The following is a 13,273-nucleotide window of genomic DNA, read 5'->3' as shown; positions in this document are numbered from 1 at the left end:
TGATGATTAGTGTTCATAACGTCGTCTAGTTTGGTAACGGGGAGACAGCCACAGGACCCCAATATCCTTCAATCTAAGCGCCCCACCCTTTGACACTTCAGCATCGCGACTTGTTGATTATTCGCACGCACAGATAGGTTCAGTTAGAATTGACTTCTCGGTTTAAAAACTCCAGATGCAACCTAATCCAAATTGCAATGGACCTAACCCAAAAAACATTTTATACAAGAAATAATCTGTCTCGAGAGAAAAATGTGTGCGTCTTGAAAACCGACTAGGTTGCTTGTATGTACTATCGTAGATTCATTATCAAGGACTTACGAGATAGCGATGCGAATCTTGATAAATATAATTTAGAGTATGCAAGCACATCAAATATTATAAGCGATTACAAAACCGCTGAAATACATCTAGACTATAAAAAATGTAACTACTTTATATTTAGTTTTATTCAAAGTTGTATGCAATTTGTTCTAACAGTTTGTTGAAGGTAACTAAAATAAAAACAACTTCCAAATCAGGTCAAGGATACTCATATGAATGTGTTTAATTGATAGATTTTAAAATGGATGTGGTAAAAGTTGTTGATGTTAAAAAAGTGGATTTGGACCTTATTTTAAATAAATTCGGGCTGGCCAAACGATACCACATTCAAATGATTAGTTTGATAATGTTGGCCATGCTGTGTAACGGAATGTATACCATGAATTATGTGTTTGCCGCAGAGGAAGTTTCTTACAGGTACTTTATTTACAATTATTATAATAAATTACAATCTAAATTGATTTGTCATTAAATAGTTTTTTTAATTTAAATTTGGTGTTTTATACTCTTATTTTTTATTTGAATCGTTTTTCAAATCGCAAGAAACTTTTTAGAGAAAAACGCTTTCTTATTTATAACAATAACTATAAAAGTCTTTGTTCTGACTGACTAATAGACAACGCAATGGAGATTTATTTCTAAATCTCAATATTAAAAAATAATATTAAGATTTATTTTTAATTATACCTTTACGGGTAAAATTGCAAACAACAAAAGAAAGTTTTTGTGAAAGTCTGTATGAAATAAAAAAAAACAAGTGTTTGGTGTTTGAAATGAGTGAAATATGAAATGACAGTTAGTCCTTATGAAAGAAGCTTTATTTTTAGAATTTCTACCCACAAAAATAGGATATAAAAATTTGAGAAAACTATTTGGCTTTATTTGTCTTTATCTTTGCCTGTAGCTTGCTTTCTGACGTCAGGCAGAGGTACCGCGAGAAGATTTCAAACCAGAAAATTCTCATAATCAAATTTATTAAGTAAATCTTCCAGTTAACAGGACACTGCTAGAATAAATAGACTACGAGTATAAGAGTATTTTAGATTTTGAAACTTTCATTGTAGATAAATAAGCATCTGGTTATACCGGAGGATTTATACAAGGTCGTAACCGTATGTTACATATGATAAGTTGATGCAATGATTGACAAGATCCAACGCCTTATCCAAATCTATAAAATATTATACGAGACTCTATCAAAATAATACTTGGAAAGTTGTATTTTATAGCCTGATATATAAAAAGTTTTTTTCATAATAATGACTATAAAAAGGTGCATTACAAATACGATGTTATTCCTAGTAAGCGAGAGTAAAAAATGAACTTCTCTTAGTTTTACGATTTTTAATTTTCTCAGATGCAAGGAGGATTTAGATAATAATTCACATTGTAATCCATCTAACTCATCTCACAAGTGTTCAGAATGGGTGTATGGCAATCCTGATAGTTTTTTCGCGTACGTAAGTATTTTGTTTTGTTTTACATCTACAAGCGACCAAAATTGTAGATGATAACAATCATGTATTATTAAATTCTAGATATACCTAAGTTAAAAATGTAGTATTACAATTTTTTTTTATGACATACTTATTGCAGTTTGAATTAGCTTGTCAAGAATGGAAACGAACACTTGTTGGAACGGTACACAGTGCTGGATATATGTGTGGCTTGCTGCTGATTGGACCCATGTCCGATAGGTAAGAAAAAAAATACTGTTCAGATATATCACTTAGAATTAATTTAGGTGCCATTTCATGAAATTCCGAGTTTTTATTAGTCGCTTATCCAGCTGCATCACACATTTAAGCAATCTCATCAATGGTGGGTCGGCTGCTACAAATGCCGAGACGCAAAAATGAAAACTTTGAGAGCAGCTAATTTTTGTGCGTTTTGGAGTAGGGAGTTTAGGCGCATGGACTGGAGCTCGAGCACTTTTTGTAGAATTGCTAAAAAAGATTAACGAGGCTACCGCTCCTAGAGCGGGCAGTAACCTTTACCAAATAATGAGTGCAGCCATTTAAAGGGGCAGTGCTGTCAGCATCCTAGGCACTAGGCCTTGGTTGTTTCGAAGTCGATTTTAATTTTATTTAGTTTTATTTCGGTACACATGTAACTCAGTAGGTCAGTTAATCTGTCATTCTGTAATTAAATTATTTATATATGTAATAACTAATATTATATTTTTTAGGTTTGGAAGAAAACCTATTGCAATTATTGCAGGTGTTCTCGGAGCAATATTTGGTATCTTAAGGAGTTTCTCTGTATGGTATTGGTTTTATATAGCGCTGGAATTTGTCGAAGGTGCAATAGGAGATAATATTTCGCCGATGTGTATTTTGAGTAAATAAGTATATATCTTTACACAATTATTATTTGACACGATCACTCCATTAGAGAGTATTCACATACTTTTTTTATTTCAGCATTAGAATCAATATCTACAAGAAAAAAGCTATATCCATTTATGTTTGCCAATTTGGGATTCGTTGCAGGGGGGGTAACTTTGGCTATGGTAGCTTGGCTAACGCCTAATTGGAGATGGTTCCTGCGAGTTATTTACATACCTGCTTTCTTATTTCTCACTTACAAGTGTTATCTTGATGAAAGCCCACGATGGCTCCTGACAAAAGGAAAGAAAGATGACGCTATAACCATCCTCAAAAATGCAGCAAAGAAGAATAAAATTGAAATTGACAAAGAATCGCTAGAAAATTTAACATGTGAAGTTAATGAAAAAGTATCCTTTGCAGAATTGTTGAAACAAACGTTTAAGTCTAAAGAGTTGAGGAAACGATTCTTTGTTTGTATTATTTGGTGGACAACCTCTACTTTTGTAAATTATGGTTTGATGATCAATTCGGTGTCTTTGCAAGGAAACAAATATGTTAACTTCATTTTGGCTGCGTTGGTGGACTTCCCTGGAATTATTATTGCTACTTACTTATTGATTAATTTTAGAAGAAAGCTTCCATTGATGCTTTCATTTTTCGCTGGAGCCGTTTTGTGTACTGCACAACCATTTCTGCCGACAGGAAAGTACTTGTATATAATCTGAAAGTATTGTAAATTAATAAAAAGGTTTTTGTCTTTTGTTCATTGCTTATTGAAATTTCATTATTTTAGATTTACCATGGCTCTCAATATTGTTTTATATGGCTGGGAAACTGATGTGTGCGTTCTTTTTCTACATAACCTACGTTTACACTGCGGAACTTTTTCCGACGTATACTAGAAACTCTATGCACGCATTGTGTTCTTCTATCGGTCGTGTGGGCTCTATAGTCGCACCACAAACGCCACTTCTGGTAGGTATTATTTTCTAATGAATAATGACGTTAACATCTTACTAATTCCGCAGCACATACATTGGTTTTAAACAACTGTACTATCTGACATTTTTAATTGTACTTATGTTTAGTTTTATCTTAGTTAATATACAAGTTTGGAAACTCCAAATTATGCCCCATAACGCAAGCTATCTTTTGAAATTTCACCAACATCTGTGCAATGCAGAACATAAATAACAAGTAGGCAGACTTTTACTACTATTTTAAATATAAATACTAGGCTAGTCAGAATCAGATTTTAAACGATAAATCCATGGAAGTTGCAGTGTTGGAGAAACCGCCTACGTGTTGTCGACCTGCGTGGATAACAAAATATTTGTGAGCAGTTCATTGGATCCGATATTTGTTTTTCTTTTCCACCAAAATACTGCAATCACTAACTAGCCTGCCTATTGAGGTTTTAATGAGCAAACTGATATGTGCTAGTGATGATTAGTGATGAGTTTATCTTTTCAGTAATATCTATTCGTGGCTGGAGTATCTCACCAAACCAGACTTTGAGTTAAGGAATGTCGAATGTTTTCATTGCAGAGGGTGCACTGGGCTGGTTTGCCCTCGTTCGTTTTTGGCGTGGCAGCACTCATCGCTGGGCTGTGCACGCTGCTGGTGCCCGATGTAGCGGAAGATGCGCTGCCCGACACCGTGCGCCAGGCTGAAGCTTTGGGCACATCCAACAAGGCTGAGGTCGTTGTGGGCCAACGGGTTAATACTCAAGTGCGATCAAATTGATGGTTTGCGGAACTCTATGATATGCGATGATCACTATGATTTATTTTATTGGACTGATTGCGTGTGAATTCCTGTTGTTTTATTGGAGTGATTGCGTGTGATTTCCTGCCGTGAAGACGAATTTCCTGGCGATGTGTGAGCACTGTGGTCTTATAAGCGGAGATCCTGGACTCGATCTCTAGCAAAGCCATTTAGATGTTTTTTTTTCTGAATTAAATATTTTAAATTTCGAATTTCTGTTTTCGGGTCCAATCTGGTGGTGGTTCTACCTACAAAGGCGTGCCACCAAGGCATTTAGATTAAGGTCATATTCCTAATCTCTTGCTTTCTATTATAGGTTTACAAAATCTTCATCTTCACAAGCTAATTAAAGATTTTCATTTCGCATTTGAAATGAAATTAATTACCTTAGAAACTGCTTTCATTCCAATGAATAAAAATAATAACTCTGCTTAGGTTTAATCAGAACCTTTATTTGTCTCAATTTCTAGTCTCAAAAATCTATAAGTGATTAAGAATTCAAATAACGTTTCACTCATGTAAATAAAATTTGTCGAAGAGGCTTAGTTCTGTTGCCTATGCAGTAGAAAAGATACGCCATATGACAGAAGTAGAAATTGCTAGGTTAGTCTATTTTAGTTACTTTCACAGCAATATTGATATTGGCTGCACTATTTTCGTTCTGCGGAAGAACGCTTTTTGTGCGATCTATAAAAAAGTCCGATTTTAAAATTATGACAGTCTGTAGCCAATACATATTGGAAAATCGAATATTTGTTTATAAAAATATATCTAGATTTAAGAGAAAATGTGGCTGCAACAATTTAAACTAGCGGAACCGCACGACTTCGTCCGCGAATGAGTCGACTTAAAAATGTAGTCGAATGTCCAATATGATTGATTCGAGATTCCAATATAGATGAATCCTATATATGAATTTATAGCTCCCGAAACCCCCTGTATAGGTACTAAATTTCCTGAAAATCGTTGGAGCCGATTTCGAGATAAAACGAGCAATTCTTGTATATATATTTATATATATATTTAAAAATATATATACAAGAATTGCTCGTTTAAAGATATAAGATATTAGAAGCAAGAAATAACGTGCAGTGCAATAGATATACTTGACTACATAAAATAAATAATTAATTTTTACAACACCCTAAGGCCTAAGCTTACATAAAATAATAGACCTTTTAGAAGGTTAAGTTTTTGGTGGTTTTCGTCTTAAACCAGGGCGCGTTTGGAACTCTCGTAGCTTTTGTTTTAAGTTTACAAATGTAGTTATCGCCCTCATCTCACACCATGTACCGACACATTTTGTATGTAATGAACGTTAGCTACGTTCCATCTATGCGCTTTTCTAAATAAATAAATAGTTTCAGAAATAATTTGTCATATTATAAAGGTGATGACTCTAACTAATTGAATTGCCCCGAAATCACATTTACATCATAATATGTACTAAGTATATGTAAATCATTTTTATTCATTTTTTTGTTAATACAGCTGACGTTAGGGTTGTCACTCAGTATTTTTTAAAACAATCATCATTTTCAACCCATTACCTGCTCACTCAGGGTCTCCTTTCGGAATGAGAAGGAGGTCATGTTAAGACAAAAATCTAGCTCTAAGTTATGTCCTTCTCTCGCTATACGAAAATGTCTGTAAAGCATGGTATATACAAAGCAAGTGCTGGCGTTTAATTAATTTAAAAACAAGCCATCGTGGTCCGCGGACCACTGGCCTAAAAATTTGGCGGGCACTTTATTCCCGCTAGGACTGGCAGCCAGTGCTGGCTCGGCTTTGAAAACTGTTTAAACAAGGCCATGCCAGCCACTGGCTTTGTATGAACTATGCTTTATTTATGAAGGGTTCAGGCCGTAGTCTACCTCGCTCGCCAAGTGCAGATTGGTAGACTTTACACACCGTTGAGAGCATTATGGAGAACTCTCAGGCATACAGGTTTCCTAACGATGTTTTTCTTCACCGTTTAAAGCAAGTGATATTTAAATTACTTACGCACATAACTCCGAAAAGTCGGAGCTAGAACTCGACCTCCACGAAAGAAAAGCCGAAGCCTCACTCAATAGGCTTACCGCTTCATGATAATATTGTACAGATAAATCCTCGGAGAAGTATTGTTTTTATTTATGATGGTAAGTAACCAATTTCGCAAGGTATGTTTGGGACAGGTCCTGAATAGTACATCTGCCCGCACATACCCTGGTAACCACGCCCTTCAGACCAAAACACAAAAATTCTACTTGGCGGCATCAACGCTGCAATACATTTGTATTACACTAACGCTATGCTCATTTAAGCATAGCGTTAGTGCTTCCACGGACGAGTTTTGTCACGAAATGCTATATTAATACTGGATTGATTTTGAATTAGATGTATTCAATTGTAGAACAACAGTTTTTCATTATGATGTCCCCACAGCTAACCTTGCATAACTTCACATTTATCTTTAGCTGCATTAAGAGATTTTATGATCCCTTATCGTTTAATAAAAATATAAAGTTGTAAAAGAATATTACATGACAGTAAATTTTTATCTTTAGACCGTGAAGTAGACACTGAAAGGTATACCTAAATTAAAAGAGTTACTAGGGAATATCGGTACATCGTAACATATAATTCTGCTGTTCATGTATTTGTCGCCTAGCTTCTAAACGGCTGGGACGATTTTGATGGAATTTTGTAAGTATATATCAATGGGTTCCTGGAAGGTTTGAAAACTCAATTAGACCATTTAGGCGTCGATATGTCACCAAATGAGATTTATATATCGTATGTCATGTGGTGCTGTTTTTACGGGCATAACGTCTGCCTTTTTATTATTTAATTTTTTTTTATTTATTAAGCATCATATTTGCCATGCTCGATGTTGCTCCGCCCCTAAATTACGGGACGCAGCGTGCTGCTTCATAGTTTACATCCACCTCAATAAGACATAAAGTTTCAGATACCAGACGTAAAGTTTTTTAAAAGTACTGGAAGCGCCAAATATACAAACCTATGCAAATAAATATATTAAGTACAGATAGTTATTCGACATATTTAAAACGAACGACTGAGGTGTGGTAATATATTTTGTTCTTGCTTTTGTAGGTTAAATCACCCACTATTTGAAAACTTCAATCACGTAAACATTGCCAATCGCAAATGCCTGTCCCGCGGACCTACTCCCGTTTTGCTTTATTGAAAATACTTACTTTGAATTCCCTGTAAACAACTGCAATACGAATGTGTGGCTTAACAGTAGCACAACATTTTAGTCGATAGCGTTGGGTAAGCGACGTTGACCCATGTCAGTATTGGATGCACTTTTACTATCGGGGATGGACGTTGGTTGGTCCAAGGTGCTAGAATGGCAGCCCCGCACTGGTAAGCGCCGCTTCGGCGACCCCCAACGATGCCATTAAGCACATTAAGCGAGTCGTAGTCAGCCGCTGGATTCAAGCGGCACAAAACAGTGGAAAATCGGAACTCCCTACATAAGACCTATGTCCAGCAGTGGACGTCTATCGGTTGATATGATGACACTTTTGTTATAAGAATAGATTTAAAAAATTATGAAAATTCCATTTTTCTTTGACTATTAAAGTCATTCTTCCTTATTTGAATTGCACACTGCAATCGTCTCAAAGTTTAAAAACAAAACTAGCAGCTCGTAAATATTTATAGTTACTCTGACTGTTTTAGGAAAAAAAAACTAGTGAAAAAAGTAGTCTGAAAAAATATTATTTATCTAAGTGATGTGTTTGTGAAGTTGATTATAACATAATATGTTTATATCATATATTGTTATTTGTGTCATATTTGTGTATTTTTTATTTAAATTTAGTTTGTGTATATTTATTTTCTATATATAAGGTTTGTTTTATACCTTAATACATGCACCATCCACTGTTCGTTTTACTGATAGCTTCTAAAGCTTAGGTTACCTGTAAAAGATCACTATAAAGTATAAGGCCGCCTTGCACCCTAACACCATGTACTTTTGTCTTTGTGTTTTTTTGCAATAAAATTAATCCATCAATCCATCTTACTAGTCTAAAATTCCACGAGTGTGAAAAAGTAATCGATAACCTTCATAAATCTATCCTGCGAATATGCATCTCGTAAACATTATTATCAGAGAATTGCGATATGAAATTTCATAAATGTCACGAAATCATGCGAGTACTTAAATATAAGCCACTGCAAATATGCTATAACAATACGAAACCAAACATCATCGTGTGTTTTATTTAAAAACGCCGAAGGATTAATAAAAGTTTTTGAAAATTGGTTTCACTTGTAACATAATATTCAGCGATAACGTGCTCTTTTGATGCAAGAATTTCGTTATTAAGTCATCGTTGGTTAAATATAGTTAAATATAACCAAGAATTATACAACGATTTCCAAATAAAAGCAGAACTTCACAATTAATTTCGTTTAAAATACAAATCTGTTAAACTATGTTTTTTATGTGTTAATATACTATGATGATTAGCTTTGAAGATGAGAAGACGCGACGATGATAAGGTATACCATGACCTTCTCTGTCCTTATCTACCCACTGCAGTTCCGAAAAAGATAAATATTCATTTTGACTGCTAGTATCAGAGGCCTTATCAAAATCTGCAAAGTATTATAACATCTCGCACGTTGTTAAATGTTAAGTAAACTGTTATTTAGATTTCTACATGTAATCTGTTGTCAAAATATATGGTGGTTATAAAAGATAATGCAGTGTTTTCGTGAAAAATACATTATTTCATACCTTTGTTTATTTCAGATGTAAAGATGATTTAGAAAATAACACGCATTGTAAACTGCTTAATTCTTCACACGCGTGTTCAGAATGGGTGTATGATGATCCCGATAGCTTTTTCGCGTATGTAAGTGGTACTTTTTTGTTTACATTTTGAAGTTTTTTGTGTACGTGACCTTGTTTAGGCCTACGAAAATATGATGTTAAGCTTCATGTGCCTGTAGATACACCGGAAGTAACGCAAAAATAAGAAAAACGTTAATGATCGCTCGGGGAAGTTAAACATACAGCAACATATAAAACGTTACTAAAACCGTGATATATATAGTATATACTTTTTTACATTATAGTTTGAACTAGCCTGTCAAGAATGGAAACAAACACTCGTTGGAACGGTTCACGGCGCTGGATATATGTTCGGTTTGCTGCTGATTTGACCAATGTCCGACCGGTAAGAAATACAAAATTACTTATTGTGATTTTTTTTCTTAAAAGGAAAATAAATTTCTTAGATTCTTTGTTTTTTTTAGGTTTTCTTTTGGCGCGTTAGGGAAAAATGGTGAGAGTAATTTTTTACGATCCGTCACAAAAAACAGACACCATGAAGTTAGCTATAGTCAACATTTTAGTTTTTCTAAAAAAAGGTTTGATTTTCAATAATTCAAACAATACCTGTTAGTGTCGTTTTTTTCTGCAAACTTAGAATAAGGTGAAAGATAAAATTTGTGAAAAGATTTTTATCTTGTTACACCAAAGAAGTATAACTTCTAACGCGTGTACATACAGAACACACGCGTTTTTTTATTAAAATGAAATATTGAAATATATTTTCTATATTTTTATAAATAAATAAAGTATAATTATTAATTATTCCTGTACATCTTTCAGGGGTAACTATAGTGTAGTTTCAATCCTAATGTTTTCTTTGCAGAGGGTATACTGGAATGGCTTGCCCTCGTTCATATTTGGTGTGGCCGCGTTTACCGCTGGGCTGTCCACACTGCTGGTGCCCGACGTAGCCAACAACGTACTGCCTGACACCGTGCACTAGGCTGAGGCGTTGGGCACAAGCAACAAGGATGCTGGGGCTAATCACAAAGGAGTTCATACCCGAAAGAGAATAAATTGATGTAACGGACTGTTGAATTTTTACTCGCTTTTTAATAGCTTCAACTGTATGTTTATAACCGACTCCTTTGAACTTGATTCCGACCCTCTTTAAACCTGATTTCTTTATTTTTGTTGTATTGTGGATAAGGCAGTACTGATGTTAATTTTAATTTCCAACCTTTAGATATCTTTAACCGATTTCTTTAATATTGACAAATTTGATATTGATTGGGTAACCGACTAATTTATATATAGCTCTAATAAAAATAATAGTTTGAGAAAAATTAAATAAAAAAGGTTTTATAAATAAACTAAAAGAAACTGGTTTGGTGTTTTTTAGTTTTCTCAACTATTTAAATTCTACATAACGTTCTCAAAGGTATGTGCAGTCCACCACTACGCACTGGGCCAGCGTGGTGGTCTACGACCTTAACAATTTCTCGTTGTGAGTCGAGACCCGTGCTCTGTAGTGGGCCGGTAATAAGTTGATGTGATGATGATACTATCTGTCAGCGGCAGCAGTTTTAGTCAACGGTTTACGGTTTTTTCCCGTGGGAAACATTTGTTTTCGTGGGATGAAAAGTACAACTAACTCTATGTCAAAAATGAAGTTGATTGGTTGCTTGGTTAGGGCTTAAAAGAAGGGCAAACATACACTTTCACATTTATAATATTAGTAAAGAAGTAAGGAGAGTAAGGATTAAATACACTCTTAGCTATGTTTACTTTTATACTTGGCACCAACTTAAAAATGCTACTAAATATATTTATTTATTGCTCTTTAGTTGTTTTACATAAACTTTGCCCTATATAGCATGTTATTTGTAGGCAATGGTTAAGAAGATAATGTTGAACTTAAATACCGTGCCACTCCGGGAGGCAAGTTTTCTGAATACTTGGATACACTGGTTTTCTGAATACTGGCAGGCGATACTTTGATATACTATGACAATTAAGCTTAATTCGCTATACTCGGCGAAAAGCAGGAGAATCTGCATGCAAGTTTCCTGGACTAGGTGTTTCTTTACGATCCTATAGAACAGCTAGTATGATATATTTTGGACAAAACCGAGGGTAACTAGATGTAAGCAGTACATATAGTTAATTTGTGGAATTTTTGGGATTTGAATAATCCCATTACAACCATAATTAATTCCCAGTCCGGGTCTCCTCTTTGTCTAAATGTCACTTAAGCCGAGGTCGGTCCCTGAGGACACCCTCGCAGGACGCTGTATGTTACTTGACCACACGTTCATCTAATTAAGGGTTGGTTATATTTAACCGATTCAAAACTACAAACTTATTACCTCATAATTTTTTTTAACGAAGATTATTTGATAGCAGTGCGAACTCTTCTGTTATGAAATCGCGGGTTGGTTCAATTTGGAATTTAAAATTTCTTTAGTCCGGCAGTCGAGGCTAGAGACTTCGGCCATGATTACCGGTTACCACCCTACCTATAAAGAAGTACGATTCAAGTAATAACGAAATATGTTTAACCCCTGTCGCAAAAACGACGGGGTTATATAAGTTGGACGTGTGTTTTTACGCGCGAGCGCGCGTGTGTGTTTGTGTGTGTGTGTGTGTGTGTTTGTGTGTGCGTGTGGATGTGTGTGTGTATGTGTGCGTGGAAATGAAAATCAGTCAAAAATTACCGACAACTTAAGTATTTTTTCACAACTCCCACAAGTAGAATAGTATACACTATTACTAATTTCAATGGCCACCACCCAAAAATGGCGAATTAAATTTTTTTCCACTCTCTCACTTCACTCCCTCACTTTGGGTATTAAATGAAAGGGCTTCACTAGTAGAATACGTTATGTACAATTTGGTTTTAATTTATAAAAAAAAAATATATGTAGACAACACCATCACCTTGCTATAATGGAATTAATAATATTATGTTTGTATGCACCTTCTTTAAGTAGGTATATTTGACTCATGTACGTATGCACCAAAAGTACCTTCTATAAGTTTACTAACGGAATCTAGCTAATGAAATCTATGTACGTATATGTATTAAAAGTACCTTCAATAACAGGTGTATATGAATAGTATGTTTTCCTGTGAATGAAATAAATTTGAACCGCTAACGCCAAACGCATTAAATTAAGACAGTCTCTGTAAGATTGTGTTACAAAAACACAACGGAATCCAGGTCGTTTATTATTCATGCAAATAAACGTCTGGGCATGAAGCGAAGCATCCCGCGCAATAATTACAGTTTCTTGTAAAATGGTAACTAGCCTCTCCCAGTACTAACTGCCGTCATAAGCTTGTCTACTGCGGCTTAAGAGAGTAAAGCGCAGGCCACACCGCGTCAAGCCTGCGTTATCGACGTTAAAGCTCGCGTCTTGCTTACGGCCAATCATAGAATTCTTGCTTGAACGTGCGATTGTTGCTATTGGCTGTTTGATGAAGGATGTTCGTTTTTTTGAATGACCATGTTGGACACCATGGTTAAGCGTTGTATGCGGAATATATTTGCGTCAAATGATTGATGTACCTCATTAAAGAAACATTTAACACAATGCGAACACAATCTGTGTTTGGGACACAATCATACATCTCTATGCTTTAGGGGGTACTTACCTTAATTAGGAGATATATATATTTGTAGGATTGGCCTATTTTAATTTATAGATAGTAAATAAGATTATTATTATTGTCACTTCGAAGATGTAGGATCTTGAGGTTTTACTAAGTTACCGTGTAAGAAATCTCATTTATATGTTCTACAGTTATAAAAACACAACGCTCCCAACTGCATCAATGAGGACGCGAAAAATATTCGTAATACTAGTTACTGATCTCAGACGCTAAGTTATTTTTACTTAATATTATTAATGTGAAAGTCTGTTTGTTTTTTTTCCTCCTTCATTTCCTAACTAGCAGCCAGGCAACATGATTTTTGGCTTAGAATTACTTGTTATAATGGAGAGAAACATAAGCTACTTTGTATCCGATAGATTTATAAAAGCGAGCAAAA

At 34.9% G+C, this 13,273-nt stretch overlaps 1 protein-coding gene across 1 annotated transcript; it reads left to right on the top strand.

Moving 5' to 3' along the window:
• Window positions 1-565: 565 nt before the first annotated feature.
• LOC120623991 (organic cation transporter protein-like) lies at window positions 566-10,222 on the top strand. The gene is made up of 10 exons (XM_039890289.1): window positions 566-741; window positions 1,682-1,784; window positions 1,921-2,021; window positions 2,513-2,664; window positions 2,748-3,354; window positions 3,446-3,629; window positions 4,203-4,385; window positions 4,960-5,024; window positions 9,196-9,298; window positions 10,103-10,222. The coding sequence occupies exons 1-10, from the start codon at window positions 566-568 to the stop codon at window positions 10,220-10,222; spliced, it is 1,794 nt and encodes a 597-aa protein (XP_039746223.1).
• Window positions 10,223-13,273: the final 3,051 nt, after the last annotated feature.

The sequence above is a fragment of the Pararge aegeria genome, chromosome 5 (genome assembly GCF_905163445.1).
Source record: "Pararge aegeria chromosome 5, ilParAegt1.1, whole genome shotgun sequence".
Lineage (NCBI taxonomy): Eukaryota > Metazoa > Arthropoda > Insecta > Lepidoptera > Nymphalidae > Pararge > Pararge aegeria.
Note: the sequence above shows the minus strand (reverse complement) of the source record. Positions and strands in the feature narration are given on the sequence as shown.